The sequence below is a fragment of the Centroberyx affinis genome, unplaced genomic scaffold, assembly GCF_046629955.1.
Source record: "Centroberyx affinis isolate AG114_WGS23_722 - 3 ecotype Tasmania unplaced genomic scaffold, CSIRO-AGI_Caff_v1 ptg000877l_1, whole genome shotgun sequence".
In the NCBI taxonomy this organism is placed as follows: domain Eukaryota; kingdom Metazoa; phylum Chordata; class Actinopteri; order Beryciformes; family Berycidae; genus Centroberyx; species Centroberyx affinis.
In genome coordinates this window covers 1-24753 of record NW_027279469.1, presented here as the reverse complement: position 1 = coordinate 24753, position 24753 = coordinate 1, and the positions used below count along the sequence as shown (strand labels likewise).

Sequence of the window (24753 nt, the reverse complement as noted above, 5' to 3'; positions counted from 1 at the left end):
GACCAAGCCGAGCTCAGAATTAATAAATCAATAGCTGAAACATCACGTCGCTCACTGTGGCGTTGGGCTTCACTGCCGTGGATTCATGCTGTAACCTTGCTTTATGCCTTTACTATACAGCCACTGATAACACAGGCCTTGATGTGTGCTATAAATCACTAGTTACTGGCACTGATTTCCAGAAAAATGGAAAAGTCTTTGCAGGAGTTTTGTTTGTTCCAAAGAGGAAATGAAGTCTGCATGAGTTGTACACATGGCTTGAGTAGCCAGCACTGTAGCGCTACTACTGTACTGTTGGCTGCTGACCAGTAAGTAGCCAGCAGGCTTGTGGTGCTGATGTGATCAGATTCATCCTGTGTGAACAGTTGGATGGCAGCAGAAGGAGCAGCATTCAGCAGATGTGGCCATATTAGGTGCACAGCTGCCTGGCTCATAATCACTTGCAAAAAGATCAGCATGTGTATCTGTAATCAGCTCTCCTTTTTGATTAACGAATGGCTCGCTACGAATGCCGTTGAACAAAGCTGTGATAGTTAACTGTTTTGTTTGTGAAAAATGTGGCTGGCTACATAAAAAGTTTCCCTGAGCATCGGAGGAAGTTTAACTTTGATTTGCCTTCTTGTCTGTCTGACACTAGCAAGAGAAGACAGGTGAATGATGTGCCTTTGGTGAGCTATTCTGTTTGAGGACTGATCTCCACTTCAAAACCACTGTGAGGACAGCATTCACCTCTCCCTTTCTTCTCCCTCCTCTCACTGGCAGAAGGGGCCTTTGGCAGTACAGGATAAAAACCAAAACTCTTCAAGAGAAACTCTTCAAAGGCACAGTTCAGCCGCCATGTGAGGACTTCATCAATTTCAATTTTCCTCTCCTCGACCACTGTCCCTTCCTCAGAGCCCTGGTTGTTTCTGAACAGAGATATGTGATGTTTCTCATCCATTTCTTGCAGCTGGTTGCGTAAGGTGCTTTTGATATCTTGTGAGTGATGAAGGGACATTTTTCCTTGCCATTCTGGGAGATTAGCCTGTTGTTAGTGGCGGTTTCTCCCCAGACTGAGTTCTCACATCCTCTCTGGTGTATGCGATACGTGACGTGGGGCTCTGGGAGCGTTTTCCTGACCCTCATTTTCCACATCAGCAAGATGGGAACTGCCGGCCTTCTTCCATGTCCCTGTGCGCCTTCTGCCCACTGATTAAAAGTCAAATATTAAAGTGCTCTGTTGTGAGCTTGGCCTAATTGATTCTTTCCGCCGGGTGCACACAGAATGGGCTGACAGCAGGCGATACCAGGCTTTGTCAACATCGGGCACGCTGCCCGACGCTCAGGACGGCACCCCAATAAAGCCCCCTGTGAGTGTGCCAACCTGCGGCGCCACACACTGAGATGCCGCTCAGCATTCTAGCCAGGCTTTATAGCAACGATACAGAAGCAGTTAATTCCCTCGCTTTGTGTTAGCTCCCATCGGCTAACTGGGAAGCCAGCTCTCTGTTTGTGTAGGAAGGAGCTGGCTGTGTAGCGTGTGTGTGTGAGTGTGTGTGTGTGTGTGCATTCTGTATGGTGTACAGACAAAAAATACCTCTCATCTCTACAACAGAAAAATAACTGTTCTGCCCACTTGCATAACCACTCTCACCATCTGGGGCAATGGTGCTGAAAGGAGGTTTCATCTAAATTCGACAAAAGACTCTCTTCTCCCATCTCCGGCTCTCCTGCTGTTACGATAATTGCTTTAATAGCTTTTAAACACAGGCATGGTTAACAAGGAGCTTAAGAAACACAGGATGACACCGAGCAGTACCTGAAATTCATTTTTCAAAATGGGGGGGAATTCCCCCCCATTCTGAGCCAGTTAGTTAGCCTGAAACTTGTCTTTGGACTGCTGCTTCTTAGTAACGTTACCGTTACCTGTCTGAGGATCCGGAGGATTAACGTTGTTAATGTTGACATCACTGGTACTGCCGTGTGTTTTTTTCTGAGCGGGTTCCCTTTTTTCTCATTCTGAATGAAATCATTCCGAAGGAAGATTGCCACGCAAGTGTTTACATGAGCTCTATATATAACGATCGCATTAAGATGTGCGTTTACATGCTCCACAGTATGTAATCAGAATAAAAGTTTCTGACATGCGCAAAACACCGAATCCAGCACTCTAACATGGGTTTACGTTTTTAACAGATGGACCTGCGTCGGTTATTTCTTTACTGCTGTTCTTTCTGATGAAGCAACAGTTTTATCAAAACATACGACTCCATAAGTGTCAGAAAAAGACATTTTGTTTTGCCCCTGCAATGATTGGGTCCATTTGTAATTTTCACCGCTGTAAACCAAAACTGGCCCGGAGAGGCAGAGTCAGGACTTGATATAAAAATGGGCTGCACCGCCTACATCAAGCCTGAGCGCCCCGGGATTAATAACAAGCACATCCATTCGAATCCTCCCGAAAAAAAGGGGAACGTTATTGACGTTACATGCGTTAAATGCGTGAGCATGTGCAGAAAGAGGCGAGATAAAGAAAGTGATCGGAATGAGCGTTTACATGACGAAATTTTGTCCCTCGACCGGATTATGAAAGGGTTATACCACCCCTCTCAAACGGAATGAAATTTAATTCGGATCAGGCCAGTTTATTCTGATTGAGGTGTTTATATGAGGCATTTTTATTCTGATTGGGCTGCTATTCTGATTAAAAGGCTCCATGTAAACGAAACCTGTCTGTATATGCTAGCGAGAGATGCTGCAACAGCAGAGGGGGCTCGTAGAGAGAGAGAGGGAGAGAGAGCGTGCCAGGTGTGTTGTCAGCGGAACGTTGGCTGAACATTATTAGACCTCGCTGTAAATGTGTGCGGGAATTTCCCGCATTATAAGTGCTAGATTTGCGGGAATCTATGAAATTATGCGCAATACCCGCAATCCTGCACTGAAATTCAGCCCCTGACCAAGTATATCATCACTGCCCACCCTGTGAAAAATTCAACACAGTTGATGGAGATATACCCCCCACATCTTTTGCTTACAGTCTTATATTCTCCCTTAACTACTAAATGTAAAAGAATGCCCCTCTCTCCTCCTCAAACCAAGGCACTGTACCCCTGTCCCTCTGCCTACTTACCCTATGAATTTACAGGCCATTTTATGTGCACCTTGAATTGGCTTCGCTCCCCATTTATTTTTACTGCTTTTCTACTCCACATGTTGGAGAGCGCAACAGCGGTCTTGGCACTATGCGCTGTTCATTAAGGGCGGACATCCATCCGCGACGCTTTCCTCATGAATCTGATTGACCTTTTCGCTCAACGTGATCCACGGTAAAAGGTTATAGGCCTCTATAATTCTCCCCACGGTTGAATAGCTGGGTATATCTCCTGTCCTGTCTGATGCTTTATGGCCTGTCTGAGCTGATAGAATGGTGAGATATTGAGAGGGCCAATAAAGAAGGTTTGTGGGGGTGGGCTGGGGGTCAGAGAGCCGGCCGACAGTGTGATAATTACTCTATTAGTGAAATGGGGCTGCGCTCCACACTCTGACACAGCACTAATTACAACGCAAGGGTGATGAACTTGATCAAGGCTCTGCTAATTCATGTTTAATAGAAGAGCGAAGGAGAAAATTTGAGAGAGAAAGAGAAGGAGACAGAGACGGCGAGCAGGTTGCCGCTGCCTATGTGTGAAGAGCATTTTGAGGAGAACATAATCAGAACGTGTGCCTTCTCCACCCGTGCAAATCGATTATAAAGTGCATTTGACATTTGAATTTTTCCACATCGCGTTTCAGCGTGACGGATTGAGCACCGTGGCGCTCCTCTGATCTGCAGCACGTCTCGAAATGTGCCACCGTGTCCCGGCGTTCAATAGTACAGGCTACTGAAAAGTCATTACAGTGTCCACTCCCCTTCACTCGGGATGATGAGGAGTGAGCAGGGGGTTTCAGTAGCACCTCCATCCCTCCACTTCCCTGCCGTGGATCCCAGGGGGGAGTCTTACAGGCCGAGGTGGGGTCATGATCACAGCCACAGGGGGGCCGACAGCTGGCTGCCTCTCTGACAGTGGCCTAATGGAGGGCTAATAGGAGAGAGCGGGGTCCCAGCCCGCTGCCGCGACCTTGACATGAGCCTGGCTGTGGTTACTGTGGTGGGAGGCAGGTGGGGAGCAGGGGAGGTGGGGGGTGGGGGGGTGGGGGGTGGGGGGGGGGGGGGGCGGGGGGGGCTTGCGGGGTGGTGAGTGCAGGGAGATACCATTAGAGTTTGACAAGTAGCAGGTTGAAATGTCTCTCTTTCTCGCTGTCAACCTCTCTATCTCTCTTTCTTTCTCTCTCTCATTCACTCTCCAACTATCTCTCCATTCGTACTTTGTTTATTTCTATAGTCCAATTAGTGACCCCAAGTTCAACTGCTACACAGAGGAACAGGGGGATTTTATTTTGCATTTCCTGTGTGTGTGGGTGGGTGAGTAGGCGCTTGCAAGCGTCAGGAATTATTTTCATTTTTTTTATTTAACTTTACTTAAGTTATTCATTTCCTTGTCTGGGCTTTTATTTTATTTATTTATTTTTTACAACTTTTCATATTTTGTCTCTGTGTTGTTTATTTTCAGTTGAAGGGTTAGTATTTCAGCAATAGCAATAGCTTATTATTGCTGATTTTTTTTGCTTTCATTTTGTCTGTTTTGTTTATTCAGGTCAGATTTCAGTATAAGCCCCTAGGGTTTGTGTTTTTTTTTATCTCGCTTACACAATTTGTTTCACCTGTTACCTTTTTTTTTATTTTCCCTGTGTTCCATTACACTGCAAATAAACTTGAACTTGAACTTGAACTAGCTCTACTGAGAATAGTGTAAAAAATATGGGATTTGGGGAATGATAGTTGAGATAATACAGAAGCTGGACCTATTTATTACTACAGGAAAGTGTGCACAGTGTACTCTTAATTCTCATTAAAGCAATAGCCAAATGACAAAAACTGAAAATATTTACATTGATTTGGCTTTTTTGGGGGGTAGAAATTTAAGTTGATTTGTTGTTTATTGCGTAGGCCTAGTAATATGTTAGCAGCTTTAGTTTGGTTTTAGTTTGAGTAAACTTTCATAACCCTTGTTTTTTGTAGGGCTTGAAAAATTTGCGTTGGTGTTCTGCAGATTCTTGCCTTCTACTGAGGGGAATCCAAATGTCTTCCCAACATGATTTAGAGGAGTAGTTAAGAGGAGCAGTAATCTGCTTGTCAGGCTGGATGTTTTCTGACATGATGCCACTAGCAAGTGTCATGATCCCTGCCTAGCCTTGTGTTTCCTTTTCCCTGTGTTCCCAGTGCTTTTTTGTCTGTCTCTCTCTTTCTGTCTTGTTGTGTGTGGGCGTGGTCTCCCCTCGTTCTCCTGGCTCCCAGCTCAAGCTCTTCCTGCACACCTGTATGTAATCTGCTCGTCTCCAGTCTGCTCACCTGCTTCCCATCAGCTCATCAGTCCACAGTATATTATCCCCGGCTTGCCATCCCCTCTCTGCCGGATCATACACTCTGTTCATGGAAAGACTCAGCTATCATTCCGCCTGCCAGTCAGACTCCAGCCTCTGTCTCCAGTCCTCCTGCCTCTTCTGCTTCCCTCATTGCATCAGTTCAGCTCCCCACTCTTTGGAACCCGCTCTGCCTGGCTCTCCTCAGCACTTTCCCTGTCCTGCCTTGGCCCAGCTTCGCGCCTCACCTCAGCTCCAGGTTTCCAGCTACCAGCTCAGTAAATAAACTGTCCTTGAACTTTACTCTCTGCCTCCTGTCTCTGTGTCCTGCACTTGGGTTCACTTGCCTAGCCGTAACAGCAAGCTTGTGTGCTAAAAACAAACTAGCAGGCTAGTAGAAGAGATCGCAAGATTGACAGAGAATGAGAGTCTATGGAGCCAAGGCATGAGGAGCAAGGGACGCATTCAGTTCAATGGGCTGTAACGTAAATAAAGTAAAACAAAATACTGTTTTTGACACATTTGACATGCAGGTTGGGACTCAGATGCAATATGATTTTTTTGGACATTGGACTGAAATTTGAATATAAACATTTCTTCTAACAGCCATAGTGTGTTCCCACAGTTTTTTGTTGGTTTATATGTGTGTGTGAGTATTTGTGCATGAGTGCGTATGTGTGCGTGCATATGTAGGTGTGCGTGCAGCATGCATGAGCGTGTGTGTGTCTCGACCTCCCTCCTCAGTCCCTGCTATAGATCAGAAGGCGGCCAGGCCTGCAGGGACGGCCTATAAGCATCATCCAGAGTAAAGGGAGAGCCACTATTGCCTGATCAATCTGAGCTCTCATTAAAAGGCTGCCAAGCCCGATGCAACCCGATACAACGTCAATACTGTAGCGCCACAGAGAGACCTCCAGAGCTGTTAGGCAAGCCGCTGGCAGCTTGACTGTCATTACAGGGTGGGCAGCGTGCCAGAGACCCCCTTCCTGGGCCACTTAGGCTCCCCCCACGGCCCCACACACAGGTCAGGACAGACAGATGGGCTGTCTGGGCATCTGTCCCGAGCAAGGGACAGAGAGAGATGGATACCGACCTGTAGAGGAGGAGACAGCCCGCGCTCACCCAATATGGAGGGCTGTGGACTGTGTGTGTTGGCTCGATGCGGTTACACACCGCCGCGGTTTCACCTGAGGCCTGTTTGTTTGCCGTGGGTATTTCGTTTTGGTCGTTTACCACGGATGATTAAAAGGACCATCACGCATGTTTCTGATTATAGTGAACAAAAGAGAAAGGATTTGGCTGAAAAATACGCTCACTGAACTCTCTAAATGTTGATACAGATTCAAAAAATCTGCCCCGGGCTTTGGCATATAGCCCAAGATTCCTAGTGGGAAAATCACCAGCGTTGAATAGCGCTCTGTGGTAATTTCTGAGTAGAGCAAATGGGGGCATATAAGTGGGCACACATAGAGAGCCTCTGTAATTCAGATCATTGTGTTAAGGTCTCCCCTCTGCGCTCCAGTCTTAACCCCCTGTGTGGTTCCGATGGGGGACAGGGGGGGGATCAGGGTGTGCGTTTCTAAGCCCCCCGTAATCCCCCGACAAAAGGGCTAGGAGAAAGCCGGCAAGCAAAGGAGGGGGGTTAGGACAGAGAATGGGAGGAGTGAAGAAGTACAGAAGTGGTCTTTGCCTCTCCACCCCCCAAGGGCATGCTTTTAACACCAGATAAGACGTCCCCATGGTGCCCACAGTCCCATTAGCAACCCCACTGTTATCCAGCTCTGGGATGCTGAGGAGGCCGAGCGCTTCAACAGGGCCCTATGATGCTGACTACTGTAATCCTGCCCCCAGTGAGAAGTTATGGGAACGACAAGTGCCCTCCCGGGGTAAAACATCCCTCCCGTTGAGTAGGGCCCCTTCGAGTAGTCAAGAGCCATTGTCTTTTAGCTGAGTAAAAGAATCTATAGAATGATAACTTCTGCATTCGCTGCAACAGTAGCTCCCTCCCGGCATATTGATTTATCTGTGCTCGCTGTAATTTATTCAGAGGGCGGGCGGCAGTTGTTTACTGAAAGTTGAAACCGATATTGTCTGTAATCATCATTAAGTCAGAGCCATTAGGAGTAGTCCCCACTGCAGGCGCTAATTTGATGAGGGAGAGAAATGGGATGTAATTAAAACAGAACAAATGACAGTTTAAAACCTATAGGTCCTGTGGACCACGATCTAATTTTACCAACGCAAGTGGAACTTATACACTAGAGACAAACACCATTGTTTAGAGAGCAGATGATTGTATTATCACAAGCAATCTTCAGCTAAATATCACTGTGCATTCCACTAATATTCTTCTCATCAAGCTTTAGCTCATTGAGTATTATGCAGTTTGGAGCCGATCGTATCGTCTGAGTGATGAGTGTTGATCATTAGCTCTCATTGGTGCTGCAGTCACGCAATGTCATGCAGGAGCCACTTGGCTGTACTGAGGTCTCAGTGAGGTAGTTAGGCCAGAGGAACAGTGGGCCCCGGCTGATTTGTCTGTAATCCATTTAGCTGAGATGTGACACACTGTAGGGGGGCTTTGCTTCTGGTCAGTAAGTGCCAATAAGAAACAGCCATCACTCAGCGGGCTGCCCTGTCCACCAGCTTGCTCACTTGTTTCAGCTGTCAACCCCTGTCTCAGAGAAGCCAGCGATTGTACCTCTCTCTTTCGAACGCATCGCAAATGGCTTTCCCATACAAAATTCAATAGCACAGGAAAGGCGAGAACACTCACAGACTGCAAAGCAGGCGGCGTTTCCCTCCGACATCTGAATAAACCCATCCAAAGTGAAAACAGCTAAGTATTTACAAAACACCATTGACAGTTTCTCATTCTCTCAGCCTTAAACCCCTGGAGGTGGGGCCGTGGGGGGGTTGAACTCAAGTCAGCGACAATCGGGGCTCTGTTTGTGTTTTCTCTACCACCTCCATGTTCTTTTTGAGTTCCCTTGGAGCGTACCGCAGGGGTGCAGAGGAGGAGGGGTAGATGCCATGACCCCTCGGGGTCAGCCCACACAGCCGTGGGCCCTGTGTGAAGCCCCCCAAAACTTGCAGACCACCACGCTAGCCCCGCATGCCGGCGCGTTGCTGCTGGAAACAGAGAGCGAAGAGCAGAGTGGTCGGCGGATGAAAATGGAAAAACCCCTAAACCGGAGCCTTAAGGGATGAAGACTGGATTCAGAGCTTGTGTCACATCCTCACTGCAACAGTCTCTGACATTGTTATTGTGGTGCGGCTACAATCCAAGCTCATTATGAGGAATATCTTCACTTTATCTGTTTGTTAAACCTGCAGGAGACAAAAAGGCAGGCAGTAGCCGTGTGATGTCCCTCTAGTGCTGCCGGGGCCAGACAATTTGAGAACAACAAGACACTGTTCATTTCCTCCAGATTCTGAGATAATTAGCCTAGCTGTTGTTCCCTCCTTTTATGTCCTCTTGTTGGAGAGAGAGGTTTGAAGTCTGATACACTGTGTGTGTGTGTGTGTGTGTGTGTGTGTGTGTGCGTGTGTGTCTCTGTCTGTCTGTCTGTCTGTCTGTCTGTCTGTCTGCCTGTGTGTGCGCGCACGGTGTACATTTATAGTCAACAGAGCAGACCCAGAGAGTCTGTCAGAGCTCTTTGTTCTCCAGCGAGAACACATCATGACTGGGCCTTTTGTCTGAACTGACTCCGTCATACACTCTGTTTCTCTTCCTCTTCCCCTCTCTCTCTCTCTCTCTCTCTCTCTCTCTCTCTCTCTCTCTCTCTCTCTCTCTATGTCTCTCTCTCTCTCTCTCTGTGTCTCTCTTCCTCGCCTCATTTTTTCCACCAAACCAATCACCCGGCATCTCATCGCTCTCTGTCGCGTTGAAACCATTTAAAAGATAATGGACCTATGTGGATTATGGTGTCGGGGAGATGGAGATGAGGCTCCCAGCATGCATTTATTAAGAAAATATATTTGAATGGAAATTCAAAGTAGCAACATGCGTGTGTGTGTGTGTGTGTGTGTGGTATGTGTGCGTGCGTGTGCGTGTGTGTGTGTGTTCCAGCCAGATCACGCACACACATCACAGATTCACCCCTTTCCTCAAAAAGCCAGACAAGCAGACTCATTGCAGGATTAATGATGTGTTAAGCACTAAAATTACACTCATTCATATTTCAATGTCTGAGCAGCGCATTCCAGCTGATATTAAAGGTTACGGGAGAGTTTCACTGTGTCACCAAGGAAGGAAACACACACAGAAATACACACACACACGCTGAAGCAAACAGCTGAAGAGTAACTGGGTATAAATATTTCACGCTTGAGCCTTCTCATCGCAGCAGAAATCTCATTTTCCCACTTTTAGAGTCCAACCACTGCTCTTTTGTGTCTGCGTATTCAAACAGAAAATTGCTGTGCAGATTCTGACTGTCAAGTTAAAATGTCTGCCGAGTGCCGAGCTTATCGGAACCTCAGGGAAATCTAAATGAAATCTTCCCGGTGAATGGGATCAGCCTTGGCGCTATCTCTTGTCATTCTCAACTATTAAAGTTAGTTATTAGGAAGCAAAGGCACATTTGTCAAAAGAATGTGCGGGCGCTATTTTTAACCACAGAGCAGTTGGAGAGTTTTTGAATGAGATTTCAGGGTTATCAGCCTGGGGCTGGACAGCTTGGAGGGACCGTGCTGACCTATCAAAGGAGCCATTGTTTTAGAGGTCACCAAACCAGCGCTTAATGATGGAGACGCCGTTAGCTTAGAGGTCATTGGTAGAGCAGGCCATGTGGGACACAGCTGTACGACCTGGATGATGTTTACAACACGTGATGATGCTTTTCCTTTAGAAGTGGGATATAGATTGACAGGCCCACTTGAATAGAGTGATCTTACCGCTATGTTTTCCTGGCTTCTAATGGCGGAGTGGAGATTTGCAAGCAGAGAATGCTAGATGAAGGATAGCAATGGCTGCTACAATCCATAGCTTCACATTATCATGAGAAAGGAATTCTGTACAGTATTTGGCAATAGCCCCCACCCCCACCCACACACCCATACACACACACACACACACACACACACACACACACACACACACGCACACCCCATCCCGACAACATATTGTCGTATCAAACACACACACACAAACCCACGCACACACACACACACACTCTCTCTCTCTCCTCTCAGAGAAGTTACTCTCACATAGAGGCATGCCGTTGCAAAATTTGCATCTGAATGCCAACTTTTGTTGGTAAATTCAAGGGTCCTTGGAGATTTTGCACATTCTGTCCAGAGCTATACAGGCCAATGGGAACAAAGTCACACATTAGCAAAGCTCTGCCAGTCTCAATTATGACCAAAGGGATTGGCTTGATAGTGTTGCAACAGGCCGCATTCAGGACTGGATGTGTCTATTTAAACTTTCTTGGCCATTCCCTTTATTTATTCCAGCACCAATAGACGGTGGATTGAACATTCCTGTGTCGAGAATGCAGAGGAGATTTGGGTTTTCTGCTATTGCATTCCGTTTCATTCCATTCTATTTTATATGGATGCCTTGGTCTGTGAATCTACTTTTCATGTTTGGGAAAAACAGTCTGCAATGGAAGTGCTCAAGCTTTGTTCTCTCCAGATTGTATGCCTAGAGGTTCTTTCCTTTTCTTACACTGTCTCCCCCTCTTTCTCTCTCTCTCTCTCTCCCTCTCTCTCGCTCTCTCTTCGAACATTCGTGATAGAGAATCCAGGAGCTTGGCTTCATGCTTGTGGGCTTTCTCCTCCATATTTCATATGCATTATGAGACAGAGAGCTGATTAAATTGTAAGTGTACGCCATGACTCGTCCTCCTTCAATATGTAATAAATGTCTGTTTTTTTCCTGGTTTTCTCATATTCTTTCTGTGTTTCACGCCTTCTCAGGGGGCTGCAGATAGAATGAATCAGACTTTATGCCCATTTCAAAGCCCAAGGTGTTTTATTTATGGGGAAAAAGTACATTACTGCCTCTGCAAAGCCTTTGGAAGATTTATCAAGTACTCTCTTAGCTTCCTTCCCAACTCACTTGAGCTATGAAAGTTGGAGTACAGCTGTGTGTTGTTGAGCAGTGTAACGTATCTGTCTGTCGATCTGGTGTCTGTGTTTCATCCCTCCACTCTCGCCACCGTCTCACCAACATGCCCATACTGTGACATGGCCAACTCTGTTGTCACGGCATTTATAATTCAGTCTTATCAATAAAAGATGGACGGCATTAACTTTTTATCTGGTGATGCACTGCTGCTGTCTCCTAGAGCCTCTTTACAAGGGAATGACTTAAGAGCAAAACTTTGCTTCTCTGTTCTGAGTTCCAGGCATCACTTGGCATTAGTATAACCTTAGATGATCCTTGCTCTTCAAACATGCTTTTAGAAGCTTATTCCGTATGATCTTATATTCTGCTCTCTCCAGCCCGCTCTCTCTCAAGCCCTTCCTCCCTTCCTTAGACTCCATGCTCTAGCCTTTAATGAGTTTTGCAGAGAGTTATATTTACTCATGTTGTCTTGCGCTTCTGTCTAAATGGCAAAATTCCTCTTTCATTCTGTCTTATCCAGCTGAATCAGCGTTGTCGTTTCGGCGTTCACTTAGAGCAAAGAGCTGATGTGGGCAGCACTCTGTCTGAGTGTCAGGAAAAGGAGCTCTAAATCATCACAGTTTACAGAAACAACATGGCTCGGCTTGCATTATGAATGCATACAAATCATCACATTGGTCGTGTTGTCAGACACCGAGAATAACTTGGCTAAGTTCCGCTTTTTTCTAACGGTTGTCCATGTCTATATTTCCACACATATTCAAGGTATAATGGCTTCTGTCTGTTTGGAAGTTATGGTTCCCACTACTTTATTCCTTGTGTTTTCATGTTGCATCTGCCACCTGGAGAGATAAACAATATGGGTAGATAAAAGAGAGAGAGAGAGAGAGAGAAAGAAAGAGAGAAGTGGGAAATAGGACTGTATGTGTCACTTAGAGCTGATAAAAGCCTGGGAATCCAATTAGTCTTCCCTATCAGGGAAAGAAGGCCTCATGGGAGGAAGATCAGGAAATATCCACCACCGTAGCATGTCAATAACACCACATTTACATACTTGGCTATTGATAGATCAGTGCAGCATGCAAAATGGAGCTGGATGTTTCTTGTGAATTCAGGCCTATATTCGGTACACGTCCCTGACGGGTTTTTGCCCACATCAGCTTTTTGAACAGACAAACAACTATCAAAGGGAAGTACCTTCCACACCACAAACCACTGTGAAAGAGGAACCAGTGGTGGAGGACCGACTTAATTTGAGCACACTGAATCTATTCTTTATTCATCGTAAAACGTCCTGGAAGCCATTTCGGCGAGGGGGTATTTGCTGCTGTTTGGAGACAGAGCTGGTTAAGTGTTTGTCTTTCTTTCACCGGGGTTCTTTCTTTCTTTTTTTTTGTGGCTTTCCTTGTTGTTGGTGTCTTGTTTTCATCCCATGCCAGAAATGAGAGAGGGATGCAGGGAGGGAGAACAGGAGGGGAGAGCAAAAGAGAGAGGAGCAGGGAGAATTTCAAACAGCACACCGCCCCGGGTCAGAGCTCATGTATTCCTCCAGGGAAGAACCGCATGCCCTGGGAGAGAGAGGAGCACGAAACCAGAGCTAACACAGCTGTTTTTGTGTAAATGTGTGTGTGTGTGTGTGCATTAAGGCCAGGCAGGGGGAGGGAGGACATGTGTGGGAGTTTGAGCGATAGGGAGGATCTTAATGAGTGTGATCTGAACTACGGCAGAGACTAGAGACAGACAGGAAGCTCTGTGTCAGACAGAGGAGCTCTCCTACATTCGGACACAGTGTGATAGCTCACGCTCACCTCATCTGCTGTGACGGTGCATACAGATAAAGCTCCACAAGAGGAAAGTTCCTCAGTTATTGGTGAAGGAGGTAATGAGTATCTCTTCTGTAATCATCTCTTCCCTGAAATCAGAATCAGAATCAGAATCAGGTGTTCTTCACGTTTTTGCTTTTGATGACTTGATTTTGCTTATGACGAGTGTGTAGGCGCTGCAGAGATGCATCCAGTCACCTTTGCATGTGTGTGTGTATGTGTTCATGTGTGCGTTTGTTCCCACGTTGAATGGCACACCATTCAGGTTGTTGTTGAGCAGGAGGTGCAGTCCCAGCAGAGGGACGTTGGCATTGTGTTGTTGTTGTTGTCATCTTCAAACAGATAGCACTCTGATGGCTACATGCTCCCTGTGGACACACACACACACACGCACGCACGCACGCACGCACGCACGCACGCACGCACACACACACACACACACACACATACACACCTTTCTATGAGAGTGGAAGCTCTCAGTGGACACATTGATGGCACTGCTCACTAATTGTGTTCGTCATTGTGGTCACTGAGGTCTGTGGCTGGTGTGATTATGTGTTGTGATAAAGCAACAGCATTATGTCAGCACTTCTCCAACTGGCCAACCGATATCCATTGTATGATAGTGGTATGACAAATAATAACAGCTCCATAATAGGTATGTGGAACAACATGAAGGCTTTCATTTATTTATTATCCTATCCATTTATTAAGACAAATTATCGGATGTTCAGTGCACATTATTTCAAAATTACCCCCTCTACAATGTCACAGATTTCCAAAGGCCTTGCTTTAGCTTAAAACTTACCTCAGAGCTCCAAGAATGTGAACATAGTTTAATAGTAGATATCTCATTTTGTGACAAAACTGTTGTTTCTAACTCCTTGTTCATTTTTTGTTAGATTTTGCAATCTGCAAAAAGTCGAGTTTCATCATTCAGATTCTAATAACTGCACATAGTGCTGAAGTCTAGATTGCCATGTGACTGCTGCTCTGTCTGCACAGGAACATAACTAACAGTTGCCATGGTAAACTCAGGGGGATATGCGCTTAATGAGGAGGAGATATATACTTGTATTAGAGAGCTAATAGGAAGGTAGTGTAATTTTAGCAAACTGTGCATAGAGGTTCATTAAGGGAAAGCTCTACTTAAGATGCACTATTGCCATGACATTAATTGTTATGTTAAACTTACACAGGGTGAGCAGAATTGGTAATTTTCTGCACATCTAGATGCAATTTACATTTATGGAACTCATACAGTGTGCTGATATTGATACTGTGATATTGTCACATTATCGTTGCCTGCTGTAATTTTCACAGGCGCTTTGATATTATTCTGCTCCATGGCTCTCTTGACTCGGTTTAATCTGAAGTTTGAGTTTTCCAAAGCTTTGTCTTTTGAACTGGGGTCCTCCACTGTCGCTCCCTGTTCAGTGACCCCTGTCTCCTTTTTCTTCTTCTCATCCCCTCGTCCCCCTGTCTCTCTCCTTCACCTCTGCCCCACTCCCCCTCCCCCTCCATCCCCTCATCTCCACCCTAACCCTCTCAGGGGGAGGTGAAGGGGAGGTGAGGCCAGTGCTGGCCCCCGGCCCAGGCCCATTAGCCCCAGCCTGGCAGCCATGTGCTCATCACCAGAGATCATTACACCCAGCCAATGACACCGCTCTAATGCATCATTAATGATTGATTAACGAGCTGAGCTCAGCTCAAACGGGCGCATTTGTATGGAAGAGCACCCTGTAATGGCTCTGCAAGGCTTGCATCTGCTATTTTTCACCGTGTTTCTGTGTGTGTGTATGTGTGTGTGTGTGTGTGTGTGTGTGTGTGTGTGTGTGTGTAAGAACAAAGCGTCTCAGCTCCAACTCTGTGTACTCCAAAAAGGTCTCTTATCTCCCATAGGTACAAGCCGTGTATGGGTGGCCTCTCATTACTCTCTCTGCGCCTGCCTGTTTGTGCTCTCTGGTTTGTGTGTGTGTGGGTGTGAGTGTGTCTCTGTTTCTGTCCTTTATTAAGCCCTACAGTATACACTGTGTCCTTCCTTATCCATATACAGTATATAATGTATACTTTCTTATCTCTAAGGTACTGTCCTTTCTTACCTCTAACTGTCCTTTCTTACTTCTACACCCTGTGTCCTTTCTTAGCTGTCTCCCTCTGTGTGTTGTCTCCCAGGTTGAGTGAGGGAGCTGCAGACTGCTCTGAGTTGCTGTGTGAGAGAAACACTGAGGAGGTGACTGCAGGGTAGAGTGATGGCAGGGCGGGGGCTGCCTGCCCCTCTCCCTCTCCTTCTTCTTCTCCTTCTTCTGCTGGTGGGAGTCCTTCCCGTGGCCCGGGGCTCCGGCTACCTGTCTGGCCATCGCCTCAGATCTCGGCTGCAGAGGGACCGCCACATCCGCAACGTCCGACCCAACATCATCCTCATCCTCACCGATGATCAAGACATAGAACTGGGTAAGACATAGGTTGTTTTGCTCTTTTCTTGTGTGAGAGAAGGAGGTGTCAGTGCATGTACTTGTGCTTGTGCATGCGTCTTTGTCTGTGTGTTTTGTAGCCATCTCCCATGGGTATGGATGTTCTGACCATGTGTAACAGCATCAGCAAGGGAAGTCCACCTAATGCTGCCTCTTGGCACCATAACAACCGGCCCACTCCAAGTCATGTGCTCCCCTTGCCAACTCCTCCATTGCTGGCATGAAATGAGGGCGGCCTATGGCTTCCATTGTCTGAGTGCCAAACCCTGGCCATCTCCCTACCCGCTTAAGCCCTTTAACGGCGTATTGGACTAGAGTGGCTGCATAATGGCCTCGGTGACATCCTTTGTCCTCCTGTGATCGCCAGTGAGAAGACTCCCATTGAAAAGCAGGAATTTATGGTCAAGCATCTGTTTCCCCAAACAATCGCCATCAGCCTGAAAGGCTTTTAGTACACATGAATTCAAATGGGCTACACTTCACCAAAAAGATTTATTCTTTCACTTGCTTTTCCCCCTCTTCTTTCTTTCTCTCCCTCTCCATTACTGCTTTCTATCTCTCTTACCCCTCATTCCCTATATTTTGGCCCTTCACTCTTTTTACCCTCTCTCTTTTCCACTATCTCTCATTCTCTTCTTTTTTTTACCCTCCCACTGCTTTATATCCCCCATGCCCCTTTTCATTTCAATCCTTGTCCCTCGAATCTCTCGCTCCTTTTTCTTCTCATCCCCGCCCCCTTTCCCCCTTCTCTCTCTTCACACAACTTCCCTCCCTCTCCCACCGCTCTCTCCCAGGCTCGATGCAGGCCATGAACAAGACGCGGCGTATCATGGAGAAGGGGGGCACGCATTTCTCCAATGCCTTCTCCACCACGCCCATGTGCTGCCCGTCGCGCTCCTCCATCCTGACGGGGAAGTACGTTCACAACCACCACACCTACACCAACAACGAGAACTGCTCCTCGCCCTCGTGGCAGGCCCACCACGAGCCGCACACCTTCGCCGTGCACCTCAACAACTCCGGCTACAGGACAGGTGAGCACGGCGACTACACCACCCATAAATGTTAATATCGCTTCAAGCAGCTATTTAAAGTTGATGTATTCCCAGCTATTTAAAGTTGATGTATTCACAGACAAGTTGCAGCTTCAAGCCCAAACACTAACACATGTTTTTCTCCTGTTCCTCCCTCAGCCTTTTTTGGGAAGTATTTGAATGAGTACAACGGCTCCTATGTGCCCCCTGGCTGGAGGGAATGGGTAGCACTGGTGAAGAACTCCCGCTTCTACAACTACACCCTCTGCAGGAACGGAGTCCGAGAGAAGCACGGCAGCGACTACCCCAAGGTCTTAAATACACTGCATCTGAAAAATATCACCCCTACTCTCACAAAATGATTTCTGGCATGAAAGTAAAAAAACACAGAATATTTTGAGGGAAGTAATCACTGTACTTTTGGAAATATTTAGCAATTAGGAGTTTGGGATTTAAAACTAATTCATTTTATAATTTCCAAAGAGCTATTATAATGACTCTCTTTTCCATGTATTAAACTGTAATTAAATCCATCCCAGGTCATTATTTAGTAACTTCTACAAGGCTTTGATGTCTGCTCTTTCATTGCCTCTCTCACTACAAGCCTGATGGACAATGTATGCTTGCTCCACAGGACTACCTGACGGACATCATCACTAATGACAGCATCAACTACTTCCGTATGTCCAAGAGAATGTACCCCCACCGTCCTGTCATGATGGTCCTGAGCCACGCTGCCCCCCACGGTCCAGAGGACTCAGCCCCCCAGTACAGCTCTGCCTTCCCCAACGCCTCGCAGCACATGTAAGGATGAGCAGGTTTCAAAACTACTGAAACAACCTAAACACGGACAGGATTTAGCCAGCTGTATATTTGCAGGTTGTTGCAGGTCTATCTTAAAAATGACTAACCAGGGTAAATAAAGGTTTAATCATATACAGTACTTTGAACTGGACTGGCTCGGCTCGGCTACTTGCCCACTGCATGTGAACTGTGTTAGGAAGGAACATTTGATTGGTTTATCTGGGCCAAGGCTGACAAATGCTAGAATACAATTTACATTTCCACATGCAGAGCTTTTTGCTTGAATATGAGTCATCCACACATTCACGCTCACTTTCATTTGACCCAGAATGACACAAATTCCATAATCTCAACGCTATCATGTTTATCTTCCTCTGCCTGTAATATGATGTAGGCAGCACAGCCTTCTCCTTCAACAGCCACTGTAACGCTCTAGTTTATTTGGCTTATGTATTCACATTAGTTTTACCGCCGTGATGAGCCTTGTTAATTTGTACCATTCTGTCAGGCATGCTTAAAGAGGGGCATGAATGATGCCAGACATAGGTAATGAGTATACACACACACACACTGCATCCCAGCCTTTGTCTACCTGACCCTCCCTGCACCTGACTGGCTGTCTAGCGCTGCTGGCTAATGGCAGCTCTCCTATTGGCCCCTAGAGACAGATCCAAGGCCAGTAATGAGCCAGCGGTTTCTACCACCACCCCAACCCCCACTCCCCACCTCCACCCTCCATCTAATCCCACCAGCATCATTAACCTATGCCACACAGACTTTATAGACAGAATCTTTGGAAAAATTCAGCCCCAGTGTCTGTGTAGTAACTTTTAATTGCTCTTTCCCCATAAATCTGATCTCCCTGGGGTGATTCTTTTTGTTGAGAGGGCCATCTCAGGCTATTTCTCTCACCCTATCTCCCTCACCCCCTTATCAACCACATGGAGAGAGAGGCAGTAAATGTTCCTGCACTCCTCTGGTGATAAACTTTCTTCTCACCTCGGCACCAAGCATCTTCACACCACATTCGAGTTTACTCTGTAGACAAGCCTGCAAGACATTAGCATTTCTTTAAAGTCGAATCAATCCACTTTAAACGTTAAATATGTTTGCCTCTAAGATCTCATTAGATATTTAGCAGTGTTTATTTTGAAATAATTAAGGTTCCATATGGCCTGGAGTTAAATATTGATCAAACCATCTTCACTGCGTACAGGCCTATTGATTGCAGCGCTTTGCATTTTACATGCTTTATATAACCTCCAGTTCAGCATTACATAAACAGTTTTCTGCCTACTTTGGAAAGGAAAGGGTAGGAGACATCTGCAGACACTGGCAGAGGTTATTGCTGTGCATGCACATTGTAATTGCACAATACATCCACACATTGGTACATTTTCTATAATCCAGTTTCCAGTGGAACTACAGCAATGCAATAAGGGAAAAAACAACTGAATGCAAATCTATGGCAGAATACAGTGACATACAATGGAGTGAGTATTCCGCTTTGGTACGGTTTCCTTTCAGATGTAAATGAAGGGACACAGCAATTAAATGTTGCCTACTCCACATCAGATTTCCATGTGGCTTGCATTTGTGTTCACTCTTTTTCTCTATCTACTCCTCTTTCAGAACTCCCAGCTACAACTACGCCCCTAACCTAGACAAGCACTGGATCCTGCGCTACACTGGCCCTATGAAGCCCGTCCACATGCAGTTCACTAACATGCTGCAGCGCAGGAGGATGCAGACGCTGCTGTCTGTGGATGACAGTGTGGAGAAGGTAGGTGGACAGACAGATAGACATACGCACACACACACACACACACACACGCTTAAACACAGACATACACACACTTGCGCACACACACAAACACAAACACACACTCCATCTGAAAAGTCCCGAGTCCTGAGAGATCTGTGCTCGTTCTTGGCTGTGATTGTTTAATGTATTCACTGACACACTTGGTAAATGGTTCACCCCTATTCTTTAAAACTGGCATGGGAGACTTACTTAAATTATCAAGCATGAAGCACAACTTTTTACATCACTGTGCAATGTTTTAAAAGGTAACTGCTGTCCTTTTTAGGTGTATAACATGCTGGTGGAGACAGGCGAACTGGACAACACCTACCTCATCTACACCTCAGACCACGGCTACCATATCGGCCAGTTTGGTCTGGTCAAGGGCAAATCAATGCCTTACGAGTTTGATATCCGTGTGCCCTTCTACATACGAGGACCCAGCGTGGAGCCAGGAGCCACGTGAGTGACTCAGACACTTATTTTGACATGGCTATGAAACAGTCAATACTCTGGACACTGTGCTCCAATATCAAATTTATGAGACTCATTCTCATTCAATTCATTGATTTTATGATCATGTTGCTACCCAATCCTATTGAAAATAACACTTTGCTCTTGTTCCACTGCAGTAATCCTCATGTAGTGTTGAACATTGACTTGGCACCTACTCTGCTGGACATGGCCGGTGCTGACATCCCCTCAGATATGGATGGCAAGTCCATCCTCAAGCTGCTGGATACAGACAGGCCAGTCAACAGGTGAACACCCGCATCTAATACTTTGCACAGATGATATTTGAAACCAAATACTGAAACTGAATTAGATAATATTATATATTGACATTCAACAAGCAATTAGTTTAGACTTAGACAAAGTTTTATTAAATCTCTCCATTCTTAGTAATGAATAGAATAGCATAGTGGAAACCCTAATCCAAATGCAAATATGTTGCACCACTTTCTTTTCAGCACAGTACAAGGATGACATTTGAAAATGCGCCGCATGTTTGTTCAGTCCAAATATCACAGCCAGATCTGACAGGACTTTTTTTCTTTATGCTCATTTTCAGGTTCCAGTTAAACAGAAAGGGAAAAACATGGAGGGATTCTTTCCTGGTGGAGAGAGGGTATGGTTTATTGATTGACCTTTCGCAGAATACGTTTCATTGTCACCTGGTGACATCAGGCTCCTTGTAGTTGATTGGTTGAATGAACTTTCACGTGAGTCCTTTCCTGTTCACACAGGAAGCCTCTGCACAAGAGAGCTGATGGGAAGGAAGTGGCGCAGGAGGAGAACTTCCTGCCTAAATACCAACGGGTCAAGGACCTGTGTCAGAAAGCCGAGTACCAGACCTCCTGCCAGCAGCCAGGACAGGTACCTGTCTCAGAGAAGAAGCAGAGGATATTAAAGTCTCAGGAGTATGGCATGGAGTGTAACACTGCACCGTGAAAATGTTCAATCTGGTTGACATTTTCAGTGGGTATAATGTGCAGTCATTGTGCTCCCAGGGTTGCCTTTGACATCAAAGTCCCTTTTCTACTCCCTCAAAGTGAAGTGTGTCGAGTATGACACACACACACACACACACACACACACACAACCACAATGACTCAGGGAACCCTCTGATTTGTTAAAATAGAAAATGGAAAATGAGAACAAAAGACCTAGTGTGAATCCTAAAACGTTCTTTTAATATTGTTAATCTGGAACAAATCATGCATTCTTAAAGGGTTCTTTGGAGCACCATATACCAAACCATCTTGTGGCGGTTTATAGAACCCTCCATCATCTATCCCTCTATCTTCTTATAGAAGTGGCAGTGTGTGGAGGACCCGACTGGCAAGCTGAGGCTGTATAAGTGTAAGGGCATGGCCAGCCTCTATGCCCCACGTATGCAGGCTCTGATGGCCAGCGGTGGCTCCCAGCTCTACAGCAGCGACTCCAACTCTGACAGCTGCGACTGTGGCCCTCTGGGCTTCAGAAGCACAGCGCTGAAGAGGAAGAGACTGCTCACCAAGAAGAGTAAGCTCCTGTGTCAGTCATATGAACCAGTGTTGCAGTAGTTATTAATAGAGGCTGATTTTGTTCAGAAAGACACTTGTGCTTTACTTTGAAATGTCCTTGCAGTACAAAGCCTTCCCAAACAGGGCCATTAATCTCAGGCTAAAATAACCAGCTTTTGAAGTATTCATGAGATGAGGAGGATGTGTCTGTGCTGCCACCAAGTGGTAGACTTTAGAATACACACTTCAATCATAAGGTTTTGGCAACAGCAAATATGAAAACGTGGTAAGAATTTATGGGATATGATACCAATCACATGATATGTAGATTCTAAGTCCCAAGGATTCACAATATCAATAATTTTCTGTTATGTGCTGGTCCTCTCTGGCTTACATCAACATAGACCCTGATCCACAGAATCACAAACTGATCCGTCTCTTTTGTCCTATTCAGAGATGAAGTCTGCTAAGACCGTGGCGAGGAACCGCTGGGCCCGCTCGGTACCGTTTGAGCTGGATGGAGACCTGTATGCCGTGGACCTGGAAGAGGGCTACCGGCCCGTGGGCTCCAGGAACAGCAGCTGGGCCAGCGACGGGAGGAGAGGAGCAGGGAACGGGGAGGAGGAGGATGAAGAGTTCAGTGGCATGGGAGTCACAGCCACACCTACCACCAGCAGCAGACTCACACCACCTGCCTCCCTTAAAGTCACTTACAGGTAGATGTGTGTGTGTGTGTGTGTGTGTGTGTATGCATCTATTTGTAATGTTCAAAGAAGTGAGAGAGGAATGTAAGAAATGTGTAGGTGATTTACAGTTGATGTCTTGGTGCTGATATGTTCTATGTTCCCTGCAGGTGCTCCATTCTTATGAATGACACAGTAAAGTGTGACGGAGGCCTCTACAAATCCCTTCAAGCATGGAAAGACCACAAACTGCACATTGAGCATGAGGTACTGCTGCAGTCTCTTCCTTGATAAAACTTATTCTGGTTAATCCTCTAGTTCACCTAAACACCCATTTCATGGGTTGTCAATAGCTTGTGGTGTTTAACTCAACCTTGTATGGCTGTGTGATTGTGATTAGATTGAAACCCTGCAGACCAAAATCAAGAACCTGCGTGAGGTCAAAGGTCACCTGAAGAAGGTGCGGCCTGAGGAGTGCCAGTGTAACCCTCCAAGGTGAGAATGAATTAATACTGCACTGTCAGCAGCGTAGTGATCTAATTATCACTTACGCACACTGTCTGCTGTCTTTTCAGTTATCTCCTCAAAAACAAAGAGGCTTTCAGGCTCAATGCAGGACGCATCCACTCACTCAGGTAAAAGTTAAGCAGGACCAGCAGACCATCTTGTTTGATTGTGAAAGGAATAATTATGTTTTCCCCTTTCAATCTCACTCCTTCTCTCCATTGATTCGTTCTCATCAGAATGCCATCCAAGCAGAAGAAGCAGTGGCTGCTGAAGGAGCAGAAGCGCAGGAAGAAACTACGTAAACTCCTGAAGAGGCTCCGGAACAACGACACCTGCAGCATGCCCGGCCTCACCTGCTTCACCCACGACAACCAGCACTGGCAGACCGCCCCCTTCTGGACAAGTGAGAAATTACGCACTGTTGTGGAAAGGGAATCAAAGAAACCTGTGGTGGAGTGTTTTTTCCGTCAGAACAGATATGATGAAAATGTTATTTTGGAACACTATTGTAATTGTCCTTGTTTTCTTCTCTTTCCCCTCCCTTTCCTTTCTCGCCCAATCTCTCCCCCGCCCTCAGTGGGGCCGTTCTGTGCATGCACCAGTGCCAACAACAACACCTACTGGTGCCTGAGGACCATCAATGACACACACAATTTCCTGTTTTGTGAATTTGCTACTGGTTTCCTGGAGTATTTTGACCTCAACACTGACCCGTACCAGGTATATAGCGTTTGTACAGACATACTGACACACACCTAATGCCAGATTTTCCAAGAACGTTATGAAATGATCCCACAACATGATTCATATGACATTCCTGTAATCTCCGCCACACGGGGTACAGCCAGCCTTTCCTGTTGAGTTTCCAAAGTAAATCCGCTTTACTGTCATTTTTGGCAAAACCCTTGCTAACATTTTGTCCTCACTGTGCCTGCAGCTGATAAATGCTGTCAGCACACTGGACCGCAACGCTCTGAATTCAATGCATCAACAACTCATGGAGTTAAGGAGCTGCAAGGGACACAAGCAGTGCAACCCAGAGAAGGGTGAGTCAGAAAACTCAAAGACAAACATGATTGATTATAGAGTCTCTGGTAATTTCAGACTGAAACTAATATTGCTTCTCCTTCCTGTCAGGAGGAAAAGAGCGAAACTACTTCAGTGAATACAGGTATTCTCATCTCCCTCTTGTCCCTCTCTCCTCCCTCTCTGATTACTTTTACAAATGCCACAGATGGAATTCATGTTACAGTGTGAACTCAGAGGTTGCAGCCTCCCTAGTGTGTCTTTGGTTATGTTTCTGCTTACTGTGAGTCATCTGGGGAGTCAAGGAAATAAAATACAGTGATGTTGTGGTGAAATTGAACCTCTTCAAAGTTTGTACAAAGTGCCATGGTTCCTTATTGTCGTGATCAAAGCCTGTTAAGCATGCAGAAGCCAATGGGGGCCAAAATGCAAGCCTGCTTTCAGCTTCTGCTGTTCCCTTTCTGTAATGAAGCCTAATTGCTTGTCTCTGCTGTGTGTGCGGTGTGTGTGCACACCTGTGTGTGTCTCTGTGTGTGTGTGTGTGTGTGTGTGCGCGCGCATGCGTGCATACATGTATGTGTGTGCACGTGTGTGTGTGTGTGTGTGTGCGTGTTTGTGTGTATATAACTGTGTGTGTGTGTGTCTCCATGCACGTGCATTTGCCCTGCACGTGTATACGTGCTGTGCATGCTTCAGGCCAGTTCATCGTCGAAAGAGGCCAAAAGTGAAGAAGCCCTCCTCCAAATCGCTGTGAGTTTGTCATAACCCATCTGTTCCTTTGTATTCAGCCAAGCTCCCCCATCTCCATCCAGATTTTTCTGCTTGGTCAGATGACCCAGCAGCATGCTCCCTATAGCCCCCCTCTTTCTTATTTAGTTCTGTCTCCTCCACTTAACTCTCATTTACCTGCATTGCAATGCTCCACCCTTCCTTTTTTCATTCACCTACACAAGTCAAAATCAATGATGCAATGCAGATGAGATGTTGTCTCATTATGTTATGTTCTCAGTCCTGTTATTGTCATCTCTTACTTTTCTCGCTAGGAACAGGCCACAACTGGAGCCACAGTTTCCAGTG

General features: G+C 46.1%; 1 protein-coding gene across 1 annotated transcript in view; it reads left to right on the top strand.

Annotated features, from left to right (window-relative positions):
- sulf2a (sulfatase 2a) overlaps positions 1 to 24430 on the top strand; it is a 33390-nt gene extending 8960 nt beyond the window's left edge. The window contains exons 3-21 of the mRNA XM_071521232.1: positions 15514 to 15792; positions 16607 to 16846; positions 17006 to 17157; positions 17481 to 17650; positions 19283 to 19433; positions 19741 to 19916; positions 20087 to 20215; positions 20527 to 20583; positions 20702 to 20831; positions 21269 to 21479; positions 21915 to 22176; positions 22314 to 22410; positions 22544 to 22638; positions 22719 to 22778; positions 22887 to 23053; positions 23228 to 23370; positions 23588 to 23696; positions 23788 to 23821; positions 24373 to 24430. Of these exons, the coding sequence (XP_071377333.1) occupies positions 15591 to 15792; positions 16607 to 16846; positions 17006 to 17157; positions 17481 to 17650; positions 19283 to 19433; positions 19741 to 19916; positions 20087 to 20215; positions 20527 to 20583; positions 20702 to 20831; positions 21269 to 21479; positions 21915 to 22176; positions 22314 to 22410; positions 22544 to 22638; positions 22719 to 22778; positions 22887 to 23053; positions 23228 to 23370; positions 23588 to 23696; positions 23788 to 23821; positions 24373 to 24430 (2643 nt within the window). The 5' untranslated portion in view covers positions 15514 to 15590. The remainder of the gene's footprint in view (positions 1 to 15513; positions 15793 to 16606; positions 16847 to 17005; positions 17158 to 17480; positions 17651 to 19282; positions 19434 to 19740; positions 19917 to 20086; positions 20216 to 20526; positions 20584 to 20701; positions 20832 to 21268; positions 21480 to 21914; positions 22177 to 22313; positions 22411 to 22543; positions 22639 to 22718; positions 22779 to 22886; positions 23054 to 23227; positions 23371 to 23587; positions 23697 to 23787; positions 23822 to 24372) is intronic.
- The last annotated feature ends 323 nt before the right edge of the window (positions 24431 to 24753 follow it).